The sequence below is a fragment of the Rhinatrema bivittatum genome, chromosome 4, assembly GCF_901001135.1.
Source record: "Rhinatrema bivittatum chromosome 4, aRhiBiv1.1, whole genome shotgun sequence".
NCBI classification, from domain to species: Eukaryota; Metazoa; Chordata; class Amphibia; order Gymnophiona; family Rhinatrematidae; genus Rhinatrema; species Rhinatrema bivittatum.
Window position 1 is genome coordinate 369,731,609 of NC_042618.1, and position 17,513 is coordinate 369,749,121.

General features: G+C 38.9%; 1 protein-coding gene across 1 annotated transcript in view; it reads left to right on the top strand.

The window, feature by feature from the left end:
- FBLN2 (fibulin 2) overlaps positions 1-17,293 on the top strand; it is a 116,135-nt gene extending 98,842 nt beyond the window's left edge. The window contains exons 15-17 of the mRNA XM_029597505.1: positions 2,754-2,882; positions 5,209-5,332; positions 15,548-17,293. Of these exons, the coding sequence (XP_029453365.1) occupies positions 2,754-2,882; positions 5,209-5,332; positions 15,548-15,902 (608 nt within the window). The 3' untranslated portion in view covers positions 15,903-17,293. The remainder of the gene's footprint in view (positions 1-2,753; positions 2,883-5,208; positions 5,333-15,547) is intronic.
- The last annotated feature ends 220 nt before the right edge of the window (positions 17,294-17,513 follow it).

Below are 17,513 nucleotides of genomic sequence, written 5' to 3' on the forward strand. Positions count from 1 at the left end.
CTTTATGCTGTGCTTACTCTACTTTTTAAAATCTTTTTCACTTTTGTTGAGAAAACAATTACATTCATAAGAAAATGTATACTGAAAACACACTTGCAGTATCACACATGAAGAGGGGAAATTTTCAACCAGGCCAGGGAATCTCTTTCATAATTAGCTGTTGGCAGTTTTAATATTGCCCTCATTGAGAGAAAGTTTATCACATCATGCATAAGTAAGCTGGCAAATACAAGAATAAATTATAGCAATTTTCAAAGAAATTTAAACTCATGAGCCCATTTTGAAAATTATCCCACTAAATCTGCCCACATGTACATACACCTGCTAATTAGTGCATGGAAAGTTTTGGAATGATGTACACGCATACATTTGAATTTTCAAAAGCATGCACGTGAGTCCAAACCCTTCCCAACTTCGCTCCCAGGAACACTGCTTCTCAGTCTTGGTAAACTTAGGTGCAACTAGGACATATGCACACTAGTTTACCTGCATATTGAGTGGACAATTTTTAAACAGCCCATTTCTGTGGATAAAACACTAGCTTACACTCAGCAGTGCTTTTGAAAATTACCCTCATTATGTCAGATTTTACCCCGAAGGTTTACTTCTTCTAAAGAGAAATTTCTTGTATCATTCTACTCAAGTTTGGAACTTTTATGACGCTGACATATTCCATGTTAAACGTTTTTTTTTAACTATTAATGGCCCAAAGCATACAATTCGTTCAATAAAATCTTTCTGATTGTTCTAGTTTGTCTTATAAACACTTAATTTTGTATATGGAACACTGGTTTATAGGCCTTGAGATAGGTTTCAAGTATCTGGAAGAGACCCTCATTAAACAGTCTAATTTTTATAGTCCAAGAAAATCAACTAAATGAAATCCAGAATCCGTTTATTTAAAATAAGCACAGCTGTTTCCTAATTTTATTTAGCCCTCTGGTTTGTTTATGCTTCTCTCAATCCTGTATCAGGAAATTCCTTAGGCCTTTATTTTAATTATTGAATTCAATCTATATTCTCAGTTCTCCCTGCTCACAAAAAACAAATGTGTGCCAGATATGCTTATATGAATCCATTTCATAATAATAATTTGGCCATGGAAGATTCTTTAAAAATGAAGTCGGGGGTGTTCCAGGGGTGGTCCAGAAGTGTTCTGGAGAGGAGATGAGTTAGCCAGTTAAGTTATCTGTGATGTGTTTTTATTAAGTGATTTTTTTATATATCCGATTTGTAAGCCACCTAGGGTTCAAGCAAAGGCGGGATATAAATAAATAAACCATAAATAGACCATTAGTAAAATCTTTGAAGGTTGTAATAGCTTTTAAAGGACCAGCCAGAAATATGTTGTAATATACGAGCTCACAGGATTCTTCAGACTGCTCAGGGCTCTTCTTCACATGTAATTAGTAAGCATGAAACTTAGCCTATAGAACATATTTTAAAATGGAAGTCAGATACCAAAATCCTACAAGTAGATCAAAGATGTGACCTGCTACACAAACTGTAGCACAAACTGCAGCACAAACTGCACAGGATGGCAGTTTGGGTAATTGCCAGGTTCTTGTGGCCTGGTTTTGGCCTCTGTTGGAAACAGGATGCTGGGCTTGATGGACCCTTGGTTTGACCCAGCATGGCAATTTCTTATGTTCTTAAGTCAGAAGATGGCTAAGCAGTGCAGAGCGTGGCTTATCTTCTTCAATTGCCAGCTGCCAGGAAGAGGTGCATACAAAAGCAGAGATTTAACCTGGGTTTTCTTCTTTTCCAGCTTGCAGGCGAGGCAGCACATAATGGCGGAAATGCAATCCAGATTATAGTCTCTCCTCCTCCTCCCCCTCCATCTCCCATGTCCAGCAGAAGAAGCAGCTCTGAACATAGCATTGACTTCCTGGGATATGTGGGGCCGGTCTGTCAGTATGAGCCAGGCAGATCCCATAGATGTCATGGCTTATACCATGAGACTGGCCCCATATATCACAGGAAGCTGACACTGTGCTAAGCATTACTTCTGCTGGGCAGGAAGCCAGGCTACAATCGGGATTGAAGGGCAGAAATGATCAGAGGCTGCTGGAGAGGTTAAGAGGAAAGGAGGAGAATGCAGGGGGAACTTTAGTTAGGGGGGGGGGGGGAGGTAATTAGAATGCATTTAGGCAGAGCTTTCTTGAAGGATGAGGAGAATGTGGGGAGAGTTGGGGGTGAGGAAGGTGAGGAAAACACAGGGGAACTTTTTAGGGGAGCATGGAGTGGGAGGAGGATGCAGGAAGATACTTCTAAGGCTGGAGAAAAATCTTCAAGGAAGGGAATGTGGGGAGAGCTTTGAGGGTGTCAGTGGGAGGGGATGAGGGAAGAGCTTTCTGAGGATCAAGGAGAGGACAGATCAGACATGGGATGAGGGGAGAGAAAGAGGAAAAGAAGGATAGGGACAGGGGGAGACAGGGCCCAGAATGGAGGAGAAGGGGTGCAGAGAGAGGGAGACAGAGAGAGAGAGGACCAGGCAGGCAGAAGGAAACTCACAGTGTCCTCGGTCTTTAATCCAGGCATCTCCTCAAGGATTATCCTCTTTAATTATGATTCTAAGTAAAGGACTACACTCATGCTGTATACTAAGTGCAGTAAGAATTCTACACTACTGGTAAATAACATTAGACTGTCCTTTTAACAGTGGGCTATTTAGGAAAATATTTACTGAGACAGACAATCATAGTGCTTTTGCATCTCACGTTTTTCAAATTCCTTTGCTCTTGTTATTTCAGATATTGATGAGTGTGCACAGAGTATTGGCATTCTTTGCACATTTCGATGTGTCAATGTACCCGGAAGTTACCAATGTGCTTGTCCTGACCAAGGGTACACCATGTCACCAAATGGAAGATCCTGTAGAGGTAAAAGCAAAGAAAGTATAAGAAAAGTTAGAGATGTTTTAGTTGGAGTGGTACTGAAGAGCTCAACAGTTTAGAGGTTACAACACTCACATTTTTACCTCTGACTAGTGTTCAAACCTAGCTTATAGTTCAAAGGAAGGCCAGCTCAGCATACTTGCCAGTGCACTGAAAACTATATCAGAACACTGTCAGATATGTTTTGCTAAAACATGGTATTAAAATCTGGATGCCTTACACCTCTTGTGAGAATGGTGCCAACAGGTTGGTAGATATAAGCATTTGGACATGTGCCCTAATGCTGCTTAAATTCAGGGACATTGCCTGTAAGCTAACAGTAAAAAGCAGAATTCAAAATTTAGCTGTGGTTTCTAAATATTTCTCTACTTTGATGTCAGCAGTTCTTAAGCCTTTATGTTTAGATTCTTGATTCTGATCTCTGTTTTAGATTTAGTGTATTTTTATAGTGGCTCTGTTTGTCGCATTTTTCTTGGCTTTTTTTTTTTTTATATATAAATATATATATATATGCTTATTTTTGAGCCACTCATTATGAAATGGTTATGGAATGTGATTAACCAAAGCTATAATTTCTTATAATCCTTTTTAAGTATCATAATGTAATTGTTATTTAAACATTTACAAAGTACCCTTTGTACTCCCGAGGGTCATAAAAATAAAATTATATGTGTATAACTATAACAATGTAAAAACTGTTAGAGACCCCAGGGCTTGTTTAATGGTTGCATACTTTTGTTAATTACTCCTAAGCAAAGAGGTCACCCCTTGCTTCTGAAATGAATTCTGTATAAAACAACAATCTCTTCTTTCCCTTCTTCTCTCTTTTGTACCTTCTTCTTGTCAGTCCAACTTTCTTCAATAGAATAGGAGTATGCAGAGGGATTTTTTTATTTCATTTTTTTTTTTCATTTCACTGGTAGTGGGGTTTTGCTTTGTTTTAAAAGTTTTTTTTTCTGTTCTGTTTTAGTATACTCTACTGGCAGTATGCACTAAAATCAAAACCCACACTGCCAATTTTAAAAATAAGCTTCTCCCTTGGGCTTGCTGCCACTCATTAAATATCTCTTTCCTCACTCCTCTTAAATACTATTCCCAGGGTACCGAGGTGGCAGGGGAAATCCTCACTTGTTCCTGTCTTGCAAAATGACACCAGCTGACCCAAGGCCAGTGCCATTTTGGAGGACAACCATACTGCAAACTGGCGCCAGCTTTGAGTCAGCCAGCACCATTTTGAAATAGGATACTGGTAGGGCAGGAGCAACTGGAGTTCGCTCCTGACTCCTTTGGACCCTGTAAATAGTAGGTAAGCATGGGGAGGGAAGGTGTTAGAAGGGCGGTTGAAAGGCCAGGGTAGCTTCTTAAAAAAAATTGGTGGCATACTTAGTTAGTGGTGGGATGAGAGGGGGGGGGGGGGGCGCGCGCGGGATTGTTGAAATTAAACAAAACATGAATAACATTTTATTTGTTTTTTTTCTTTTGTTTCATTTTCAAATTAAAGTGCTTCCCTACAGTATGGGACAGATTTAAGTGTTCAATATAACAAAGGCAAAAAAACAGTACAAAAGTACATTTGTTTGAACAAGTTTAAAATAGTTCATCCTTTGCTCAAGGAGTTTATTTCTTGTAATTTCCTAGAAAGAAAAAAAAATCCACCCTGCAAAAAAAATATTATAGAAGCAAAATCTTTAACTAAAAGCACTGTGGAAGTTTTAGCCTGATTCTGAAATTTAGCACAGAGTTTTAGAATGTGTGGACAGTGATGAGTGGTCAAGGCTTTCTTTAAGTGCTTTTATTCACAGTGCACAGGAAACATCGGCATAAACTGGTTATCTTCAACAATAATCAGTTAACAGTTAGCTTTAGCATTCATGTACGGGATTCACGTTCAAGGCAGCTATATGTTTGAGAAGCTGCCTTATCCTGGAGACCGGGGTCCGACTGTTCCCCCTCTGTTCCTGCTCTAAAAGGACCCACTCACAGAATTACCTGCGTGCCTTTTAAGGTGGAGCAGACTAGATACCTGGTCATGCACTGATTAAGGAGGGGTTTTCGGGGACACTCCTTCACAATGTACTTTTTATACAATTTTTTTGCTTGCACAATTGGTTCTGTGGATCTGTTTCCCTTCTAGAAGTTGCAGGAAAATCAGATCTTATGTAAAAGATTTGCGGTTTCAGAATTGTGCAAGCAACCCTATTCATAAACTCATAGACATTTTTTGGTTTAACTTTGCCATAAAACTTAAATTTGGCACTTTGTTCTTTCATGCCTTTCATTTTTTTTTTTTTTAATATTCTCTTTTTTAAAGATATTGATGAATGTACCACAGGAGCGCACAACTGTTCGTCTTCAGAATTCTGCTACAACATCCAGGGCAACTTCAGATGTCTCTCATTTGAATGTCCTGAAAACTACAGAAAAGTATCAGATATGTAAGTTATTGTATATGCTGCTACAGTATGAAAACCATATAAAATCCATTCTTCAATTGTTTTAATTTTTAAGTAATATATGCAGAACTCAAAATCTGTGAAAATAAAAAATACCTCTGTATAATGTCTGTATTATCTAGTATACTAGTCCTCAAACAAATACTCAGACTCACCAGCGAGTTGGGTTTTCCTAATGAATATGCATGAGATATGTTTGCATGCACAGACTCCAGTGAAGGTAAATCTAACCTCTGCATATTTAGTATAAATATTTTGAGAACGCAAGGGGAAGGGGGAAGGGGGACACAAGGACTTGTTGCAGAACAAAGAATACAATATAAAGCACTTTGTATAATCCATAAACTAATCCACGATGATAAAGCCGACTGGCTTAACATGGCACTGCGCCTGCATGTACCACAAAAAAAACCTGAGATCTGCATATAAAGCTCTACTAACTGTCCCCTCTGTCAAATCAGCACATCTCACGCAAGTAAGGGAAAGAGCACTGTCACTGACTGGTCCTGTACTCTGGAATACCATGCCACTTGAAATAAGACTACAGACAAATCTGAAATTATTCAAAACTAATCTGAAAACCTGGCTTTTTAAACAAGCATTTTATAAAGATAAAGAAAAGGAGAAAAATAGTTGAGCGATAAGGATGCACCAAGCTAGAAGTTTTTAGTAACCTACATAAGCATATTAATGTTAAAATCAAACTGCCTAATTTGTTCCTAACAATCTGATTTAATTTACACACCTAGTCTATTGTTTTACATTGTTACCGTACTATGATGGCACACGAGTAATTTGTAATCTATACCACCCATATTGCTCTTTATCGTGCCCTTCTGTAAACCGTTGTGATGGTATTTAACTTAACAACAGTATAGAAAAAATTTTAAATAAATAAATAATACTGATCTAACACAAAAGTAAAGCTTTTGTGTTAGATCCCAGATGTTGTGTTAGAGCCCAGATTTGTTTCAAATCTGGGATATTGCCACATATGAATAGAGATACTTGATATACCTATTGAATTGCCATTACTAGAATATCAAGCTACCATAAAGTGCCAGTCACAGATTATTATAAGCAAAGACCAATAATCATGAATGCTTATTGCCAGAGGTAGAGCAAGCTATTGCAAAGATATCTTAAGATGATATTCTACTAGTTTATCTCTCAGTTCATCAATATGCATGGAAAGAGAAACAACCAAGCAGGAGCAAAGATTCAGCAGATCATTAGTACTGAGTCATTATTACTCACGAAAAAAAGCAAAATAATAAAAACTTGAGGTTGGACTGTTGGCTCAACTGGTAAGTGCTGTGTACTGTCAAGTCTCTGGTTCAATCCCCAAGCTGGATCTTCTGCTCTTCATATTCATTGGCGGGGGGGGGGGCTGCAGATGCTGTGGAGGCAGTGTTCATAGCCCCCTGGATGGAGGGAATCATTATGATTGTCATGACTCAAGGGTGACAACTAGTGGCTGCATTCAGAGCTTATGACTCCAGACTTCTGAAAAGATCCCTGGTGCATGGCCCAGGACCATCACTGCAATTACCACATGAGATATGTTGGGGAGGGGATATAAAAAAGCAGAAAAATCCCAGCGTAGTTGTGAATGAAGACTCATGGTGCCAGATCCAAGCCCTGGTTCTGATGGAAATCCAAAGAAGAAGGAGGAAATTGCTTGATCAAAAGCAATAAAAAGATCATAAGCCAAACATTGTAACTTGTCAAACAACATAAAAAATATTTACTACAAAAATGAGTTTTCCCAACCCATGCTATATTCTTTGATATTTTCATTAAATACTGCTGTGGGCCAGAAAATAGAATACTTTCCGGAGCCCTGTTGCGAAATGCACTAACTTTAAAGATAGGCAAATGACGGGGGAGTTATTTATCACTAGTTGTCAGTGGCTCTTGGAAACACTCCACAGCAGTTTTCTAAAATACAAGAACTTTTCTTCATTAATGAAGGTTAACGTTTATCTGATTTATTTAAATTTCACAAAATTAATCTCATATGGAGCAGATAATGTTTTTCTTCATAAAACTTTAAGCAGCAGTTTAGCAATATGTTTGTTTGGTATATGCAAGTTAATGTATCCTTCATGTCACAAAGCCAGTACAAAATCTTCAGAATAAAACTGCTTGCTTCCAAATTCACCCCTTTCTGAGAATCTAGGGAAAAGAAGCCAGATACTTACTGGTCAGTTGGAAATATTCAGCTAGAGACTGCACTCCAGCATTCCCATGTCTGTGAGTACAATGTCAGGAGTCACGTAGACAGGTTTCAGGTCAGGATAGAGTCTGAAGGTGTAACAGACAGGTCTCAGAAGCAAAAGATAGGTCTCAGGAACAGCAGCTTTCCAAGGGATGGAGTAAATCTATTTGGAAATGGATTACTAGCACTCTCATTGAACTGATAATGAGCTGTACTGCTAGAGTTTGATAAATCATTGAAGCAGACTCTCCTACCCAGGTCATTAGTTTGATGCATAATGTGACCATCTAATTGGACCTTGATTTTATCAGCCAGAATCAAATTTACACATTTTGAAATAAGAATTATTTAGAAGCCCCTATTTTTATCAGTAAAACTCACTCTTCCATTCCTGAAATAATGAGACAGCCTGTAGCTCTTTCTTCTACTGGCTCTGCTCAAATGTATAGCAGGCAACCATTGGTCAGAGTAAAGTTGACCTTGTACAACATCTTGTAGCAGCTGTGAAACATATCAATTTCCCATAATACTCTACTGGCATTCATGTTAACTTAACCTGTTTATCTTTGGTCTAGTGTTCCCTACATCACAGTGAATCTTATTTCTACATAATACATATTTCATGCCAGATAATTTAGCCCAAGATTTTGGTTGAAAAAAAAATAGAAAACTGAGTATTATATATTTTATATATATATATCACATTGATCCCATTGAAATTATAGATGGCAAGTATTGTTGTGTTTCTGATCTCACTTCTTCTTCTTGGATATGCAGTTTATGTTGCTTGATTATAAATCATTAGTTTCCCCAGCTGACTGCCAGCTATCCCTAGGAGGCCTCTCATTTAGTTATTAGCTAGGTCTGACTTTGCTTAGTTAAGTACTCACAGGGAAAACAAGACTACTGATCCATTGCTTTTTTCTGGTCTTTATAAAGAAAGAATAAGGGTCCTTTTGTTTTCAGAAAGCAAATATGGTATCGTACAGTTATTAAATACAATAGAAACCTGCACAAAATTGCTACCTCAAGTTTTACATTTCTTGAATTATGCATACAAGTGTGATCATACATAATTAAATTGAATTATGCAAGGTTTTTAAGATATTCTCTTTATTTGTATTAAAACCTACAAAGGACAGCATGTTTTTATCAATGAGCCAAATCAGAAACTTTGTGGTGTGACTAAGTATACTTTTAAGACTTCTGAAAAAGCAACAGTGAATTCTAAAAGATCTGTTATATTGGCTGGCACAATGAGTGCTTGCCCTGTCTTGACTCATTCTTGAATGGCAAAGCCAAGAGACTTTTGAGTTGGCCATACTCCTGCATTTTAAGGCTAGTTCCTAGTCTCTATCCGCTACATCTTTCTCTTCCCGGTTCCTGTACCCCTGTTCATTGTAACTTTATATTTTTTTCTATATACCTTTGTTAATAGTCAAGTTCTACCCCGGTTATCTGTAAACCGACATGATATGATCTGTATCATGAATGCCGGTATAAAAAAGCACTAAAAAATAAAAATAAAATAAAAATAGTTCCATTTAAATAAAGATGAGTCAATCTGATGACCTAGTAGTATTGCCATGCAATTATCCTAAACCCAGCTCCTCTACTTCTCCCAGTCAGCTCTTCCAGCCCTAGGAGGGAAGGTTAATCAAAGCATCATGGAAGACTGGACTAACACTCATTCACTGGTTTACTGAGGCACTTGATAATATTTTCAGAAGGGATTTGTAATGCTTAGATTTGTATCGCTTAGATTGGGGATTTGTAATGCTTAGATTTGTATCGCTTAGATTGCTGATACTGGGAAAATCTGCTATTGTTTAATCTCAGAAGCTAAGAAGGATCAGGTCAGGCTAATACCTACATGAGGAATCTTCAGGGAAGACTAGGTGCTGAGGGCTTTAGAAAAGACTAGCAAACCATTACAGTATGCTGCCAAGAAAAGGTCCAGACAGGCCTAGTGCAAGGATAGTAGATGCTTTAGGTGAACCTTACAGCCTTGTGCTCCCCAGACTTCTTCTCACACAAATTAAAAATTATGCATTTTTAATAGATTTTACTTGAAAAAATAATAATCTGATGTGGGACCAACCAGAAAACCCTGCAAAAGAGACACCTGGAACACATATGGTATTAGGCCTATTGTAACACATGTTGGGTGTGGGCTTGGCCATCAGAAAAGCCATGAGCAAACTGAATTAAAATCTCAATATATACCAAAATAGCACTTACTGCCAGCATTCAAACAGTAACAATCCTACCTATGAAAAGTCATCATTGAAAATATTACACCAGGCCCTAAAACACCAATACAACTCCGATTAGTAAAATGGAACAAGTCAGACTGCTATAGCTCTCTACACAGAAATTACATGCTAGTATAATACCTAACCTTGATCACACATGCAAAATACAAGTAGACCCTCACCAAATACAAAATAAAGCCATAAAGTATAAACAGAAACATATAGACAAAAACTGAACTAGAAACCACAATAAGCCAGACTCTGTATGCAATGCAACAATGGAAAAGCAAAATCAACATCATTCCTCATAAAACATCAAACATCACAAAGAGGTCTGGGAAACCGTAAGCACAGGGGTAACCTGCACAGTGCAGCACATATTACCATAAGCTTCGGTACTTTTCTGCTGTTATTTCTATGTTTCTATGTTTCTATATTTCTAGTTTCATTAAATCTATGGTAAGCCTCCGCTACCCTCCCCCCCCCACCTTCCAACCCCCCTTCCAACCCCCTTCCAATCCCTCATTCCTACCCCGCCCTCAGAATACCTTGTTACCCCAAAAAGCCAACTCTTATCAGTTCTTACCAGTTTAGGACACTTTACTCCCCATGCTTAAGCTGTATCCAAGTTTTTCTCTCCCCCTGTTCTATGTAAGACAACTTTGTCACTGTTTTTATGGTTGCAATGTAAACCGGAGTGATAATTATAATTAACTCTGTTATTTGAACTTCGGTATAGAAAAGTTATAAATAAATAAACAAATAAATAAATAAATAAATAGTCATAATAGTAAAACCATATTAATAAAAAATATTTCAACAGACACAGGGCCGGATTTTAAAAAGGTTACGCGTGCCGGGCCTATTTTAAAAAGGCCCTGTGATATCCGTAAAACCCCGGGACGTGTAAGTCCTGGGGCTTGCAAAAAAGGGTGGGGTGGGGGCGGGATAGAGGTGGTCTGGGGGCAGGGCGGGGCAGGGCCAGACGCTCCAGGCACAGCGGGCATTTGCCGCTGTGCTTGGGATCGCGAACTGGCAGACGGCTGGCGCGCTCAACTTACTTCAGCCCCAGGGTTGAAGTAACTTTAGCAACAAAAAAAAGAACTCAAAAAAGGTAGGGTGGAAAGGGCGGGGGAGGTAGGGGAAGGAAAGGGAAGGTGGGGTGGGGGGTAGGGAACGGGGGAAGGCAGCACGGCTCAGAGCAGGCTCGGCATGCGGAAGGTGCACAATTGTGCACCCCATTGTGTGCGCCGACCCCAGATTTTATAACATGCACGTGCATGTTATAAAATCGGGTGTACATGTGTGCGCATTGGGTAGCGTGCACACATGTACGCCCACGCACAACCTTTTAAAATCTACCCCACAATAAACAATCACAAAAATTTAAATTAATAAGGATTTAAAGATCCTTCTAGCTCCATTACCTGGGAACTTTTGATTTCCTGTCACCATGAAAAATGGGGGTGGCAGGGCACACACACATGCTCTCTCACAGCATGCTCTCTCTCTCTCTCTCGCTCTCTCTCTCTCACACACACACACACACACACATACACACATTCTCTCTAATGCTCTGTTCTTTCTTTCTCCCTCCCCCCTCGTATACCTAAGCAGCAGCAGCAGTAGTAGCAGCCTCGTTCTTGGGCAGGCCCTGTGGTCTGGATACCTCCTCTGTCTCTACTTTTGCAGTTGTGCAGGCCTAGTCTTTGCTACTTCGTTCTATTCAGTGTTCCTCTCTTCTTGCTGCTGCCTCATGGGTCCAGCTAATGGCTTGTGACCTTGGTCACAAGCACTGTGATGGGGCTATCATGACTCAACACCTAAAAAGAGGGTAGGAAAATCAAAGAAACTGCTGTAATAAGAAGAAATATGATCACACAAAGGCTCAAATGTGTTTTGGTAGTAACTTGGAAAGAGATAAATATTGAAACTCAGGAGAGACATTTATCTAACCAAAGTAGAAACAAATTAATTAAGTCCATATTTCTTTATTTGTAAATGTTTATTCTGATTTAACATGGAATATCAGAATTTAATTCTTATTGATCTGTGTTTTGGATTTGGCATCACAATTTTCTTTTGTTTAGCTATTTAATTTGATGTTGTTAGGATATAAAGCCATTTATCCAGTTTTATGCCTCAGTTTGTATAAATAGTGATTGTAAATACTTTATAGCATAGTTTCTGCTCCATTAAAATACATCAGAAAATATTCATTATATAAAGAAATGAAACCATCCCAGGGTTGTATTGAAGCTGCTTTCATTTTAAATATTGTATGACAATGTATAATCTCCTGTCCACTGGGTTTCCAATGAATGCAAATCGATCCCATGCATATTCATTCCAAACATCCTGAAAATCAGACTGGCTAGGTGGACCTCTAAGACAGGGTAGGGAAACAATGACTTACACTACAGTCATTTCTTTCTGTAAGGACTCCTATGATTTCCTTAGGGAGCTCTACAAACCTGTGGATGTGCAGCATCTTGGTTCTATATTCCTCCTCCCTGTAAAGTAAATCATATGGTTTCTATCATTTTTCTTACAAAATCTACAAAAGGGAGGTCCTCTGATGTAGACTTTCTTCTTTCTGGTGGAGGAGAAGGGTCAGAGGTAAGGCCCATAGACACATCCTTTTCAGAGTTGGTTGTTTGAGGAATTTTGATGTCTCAAGGATGCTTCATCTCCCGAGGAGCCAGAGATCAGCAGTGGATTGGCAATCTATCGACCTTGATACCCTTCCAAGCAACTGTGATGGAACAGGCATCAGCACTAGCACTGGTACTGATGCATTGCTGGAGAGCACTTGCAGGGAATAGAGTAGCAGCTCGAGAATTGACAAAGGGACAGGAACGCAAACTCAGGTACTTGGAACTGGGAACCCAGTCTTCGGACTCAGGAACTTGGAACTCAAACTCAGGGACTAGGAAGGACTTCTGCAGATTTGAATCAGCAAAGAAGACTCTAGACAGGACAAAAGCTTGGAACCAGGAACAAGGCAAGAACTTGGATTCAGGAACAAGACAAAGAAACCACAGGTACCAGGAGACCAGAAACAGGAAACATGGAAGACCTTAAAAGCACTAGCAGACCTTTGTGAAGGGTTGTAGGAAGGACGTCTTTAGGGGGCTGCGGGGCTTTTCCAACCGCAGTCCCTCTAAATTCTAAGCAGAGACGTGCACGTATGCACTTAGGGAGGCAGCACGCTATGACACTGAATTTCAGCAGCATTTCAAGCCAGGCAAGAAGCAGGAGCAGCATTGGCTGGGCAAGGGCCACACAGGAAGCAGGCAGCGTTGACGGCGACTTTCCTGCCGCGGGGCACGGAAGCATGGATGAGGCAGCATCAGCAGCACAAGTGGAGTCAGAAGGTGAGTGAGGCCTCTCACGGGGCACTACCACGAGTGGAATTGCAACACAAACACACTGCCAAATGCCAAACGTTTGAGAGAGACGCTCCTAGAATCGTAGTCCCACATGCTCTTAACTGTTTACCTATTTATATACAAGGTTATTTTCATTTTCATTACTGTGTAAGACACTTATGAAAAATATAGATCGTTGTGATTGTGTGGCCACTGACCAAATCACCAGAGACGGTGCATTACAGAAGTTTAGCCAGAGGCCTGAGCTCTATCATTTTTTTACAAAATCTCTTCCCTCCTCTTCTCTCTCCCAGCATACAGCAGGCTCTGTCCTACCTATTCATGTTCTCTCAGGTTTGGGCAGTAACTGATTAAATGGTGGCCCACTTCCAGCAGGCATTGCCCAAGAAATTATTTATTTCCAAGGTGAAAAATCTATTTGTTGAATTTCAGATTTCTTACCCAGGGCATCAAAATGTAATTGGAAATTGAATAGGGCTGACTGACTCCTTCCCCAAAAATAGAAATATATTAAAAGGGTTCAAGGGGGTTGGGTGGAAGGATTTGAAGGAAGTCCTGGAAGGGCTGTTTCTCTTCCCCAACAGATCCAATTTTTTGTGGTTTTGTTTTTCCTTTCATTTTTTTTCCCACCTTTATAAAATGTTGTTTCATTTTTCTGTTTTGAATATATCAAAAGAAACAAACAAAAACTGAAATGCAAAGTCTGTGCACTACTAATAATATTAATAGCTCGGGGTCCTCGCAGAAACACAGGAGCTTGCACAGCAATGTCTATCTGACAGGCTACACAGGGGTACCTTGGAGGCCAGATGTTTGGGCAGCAGCTTTGTGGTTTGAAATGGGAAGGGAGGGATACTGGGTGTGAACTGAAAAAGGGATCTTGCAGGCTCAGCCATCCAAGAGGGTGGAGTACAATAGAGGAAGAAAACCCAAACTGTCTTGGATAAGGAGTGTTTTACAAGCGGTTTTGCTTTATGGCTGGCCACTGGATACATCCTTATCACTGTAGAGAGAAATAACTGGGCAGACTGAATTGGTCTTTTTCTGCTATGAGTGTTTTGGGCTTTTTAAAATTTAAAGTCAGTGTGGTTTTGTGGTAAAAGGTTGTTTAGAACGCTTTAGTTAAAACGTAAGCATGTCTAAGAGCCCTGCAGCCTGAGATTGTTTTTGATTGACAGCTCTCCCTCTTGCCAATGTCTGCTGGCTGGCTAGCTCACTCAGCCTCTCACCTGCCAAATGGATATTTAGCAGGATTTGTACCATGTTCAGAAAATACAACTGTTTCTTTGTTTAGAGAAGCCACTAGAAATTGTATGTGGGACAGTAAAGGAAGCAATGAAATCTAAACAGGGCTGACTGCCTGTTGCACCAGTTCCTTCTAGGAGATAAGACAGGGCAAAGTTAAGCAGTTAGCCTTTCCATTTTTCTTGGAAATTAAGCACAGCAGACCTGATTCAGACGCACAAAGAACTAAACATAGAAACATAGAAACATAGAAATGACGGCAGAAGAAGACCAACCGGTCCATCCAGTCTGCCCAGCAAGCTTCACACATTTGTTCTCATACTTAACTGTTTCTCTTGGCTCTTAGTAACCTTATGTTCTAATTCCCTTTTCACCCCCACCATTAATGTAGAGAGCAGTGCTGGAGCTGCTTCCAAGTGAAATATTAAGTTTGATTAGTTGGGTAAGCGGCAGCATAGCTCTCTGCCATGAAGCAGAGGGCAATGCTGGAAATGTGTGAAGTATCAGTTTTTCTTTTCCCCTGTCATTGAAGCAAGGAGTCATGCCGGACATGCACCGAAAGTGAAGAATGCCTTGAAAGTCACATTAACTATCATCAAATATTGAAAAGCCTAATAATTGGTAATACCTATAAGCCCATGAACCCATCCCTGTTTTTTTTTCTTTTTTTCTTTTCTTTTTTTAATTGGGAGATGGATGCCCTTCATCCTTCTACTCTGTGAAGGTGGACACCTACCACCGGCCACTGGCATCCCGCTCCGTTAATGCCTCTGTGGCTACTGCCGCTCCATGCAGTGTTTTACTACCTGCTCTTTATATGCGTCCTCTAGAACTGATGGATCCCATCAACTAGAAGAATAAACTAAAGTGAGCTCTCTTTTCTTTTCTAAACATTAATTCTTGTCATAATGGTTTATTCTCAGTGCATTATCCTTAATCGGGAAGTGTGCTTACTAGTACTGGTGCATTAAATACAGGTTTTACTTTATTGCAAAATCAGAAATTCACTTGACAATCATTAAGCATATTTGTTCTCTTAATTTAGTGTTCAGTAACAAATGACATTTTTTTTTTATCCCCTTAGGAGATGTGAACGCATCAGTTGTCTTAATTACTTAGACTGCCAAAGCACCCCGGTGCGAATCACTTACTATCAGTTGAACTTCCCAATGAACATTGTGATCCCATCTCAGATATTCCGGATTGGACCTTCACCCGCCTATGCAGGGGACAATATTATCCTTTCCATCAACAAAGGAAATGAAGAGAGCTATTTTAGCACTAGAAAGCTTAATTCCTTCACAGGCTTTGTCTACCTACAACGGCAGGTCAAAGAACCCAAAGATTTCTTATTGGATGTTGAAATGAAATTATGGCGTCAAGGAACATTCACGACGTTTCTTGCCAAAATTTACATTTTTATCACTGCTCAAGCTTAAGGACGCATGAACTGATATTGGAATTTAATGGTGCTATGCTCTTTAATTGTTCTAGAAAAGTTTATTATTATTGACAAGGCATTAACTGTTTCTTAACATATATATTTTTCTATTGTGGCTTAAACATTTTTTTTTTGTAATTTAACTTAATTTTACTGATGTTTGCTTATTCTTTTGATACATGTGATAAGTGAACTAGTGTGGATTTGAGTCTTATTTGCAGTACCCATACTGTACTGAACTTCTGTTATATACACTAGTATAAATATCGCCAGAGTTCCATTGTCAAGTGAATTATCAAGATGGCATTTATTGAGTGACATTTTTTCAAAACTGACAAATAAGTACTTGCAGAAACAGAAAACTACTGTGATAAAGTATGGAAAAAACTGACTTTGGTGACTCAAGTTCCTAAGACATTTTTTGATACTTTAGATTATTTGTCAGTTGGTTTTCTTATGATTTCCAACTGCTTGTCATATTAGTATAATTCATTTTTTTCTATGCAGGGAGAATTATTGTGAAATTGAGCTGTCCCACTGCTAATAGCATTAGGTTTTTAATACATGGTCATTGTCTGATCTTATCAATTATTATCACAGAAAGAAATATTGTAAACTTAACAGCTGTTTTTCTTCTACCAGCTCATATTTTGCTCCATGAATATGAAGATTTAATTTAGCTAAGTAAATCTGATCTATAAATAATCACGGATGAACATGTCGCCTAAAGGTCTCATTTGAATATAATAACCTATAGAACTAAAGACATTTTGACACAGTAAAAAAAAAGAGGGTTGTGCTGGTGCTGATATGGGTGTGCTAGTCTCAAAACCAAGTGGAGTACAGATGCTACCCTTTGCCATGGTGCTCATATCAACAATTTCAAGTATCTTAATGCTGTTTTTTTAAATGTTTACTGTGCATGTTAACACTTCTTTATGTTGATCCAAGACTTTTAAACTTGTCCAAACAGTTATTGTATGTTGGGTTATGTAAAGTTGAGCTTACTTTCATTCTACCTATTTTTTAGCATTGTGATGTCATCAAGCATTGTTGAAGCTGCCTTGCCAGTAGCCAAGTCTAGTCATCACATAGGTATTGTGCTATGTTGTTGTTTTAATACTGCTATGGTTGCAAGAGCATGTCAACCAATCAAATAGATTTTAATCCATTTTATAGTGAGTTAGTATGCTGTAAAATACTTCCTCTAACACAAATATGTAGCTTGTTATACTTCAAACTGGGAACACACTCTGCTTTCTATAATTTTACGATATGAAATCATGACAGTCAGTGCATTTTGTTCAAGCAGGCTCTGCCAGTGATTGGATGTAATATAATCACTAAAATAAAAGACTAAGATAAAACAAAACTCAATAAAGGTATCATCATGCTTTATTCATATGCAATCAAAAGAAGAAATCAACTTTATGTAAACAAAACATTTCCACGAAAACAAACCAAGCACTTTGATTTTAGCTGGCAATTTTTGAATAGTCTTCATACTTGGAAACTACACTGGCACTTTTAATGTTGTTTTTCTCTTTGAAAATTACCATAAAGTACATGCATTAAAAACAGCTATGCACTCTGTAGCTGCTGTTTTGTG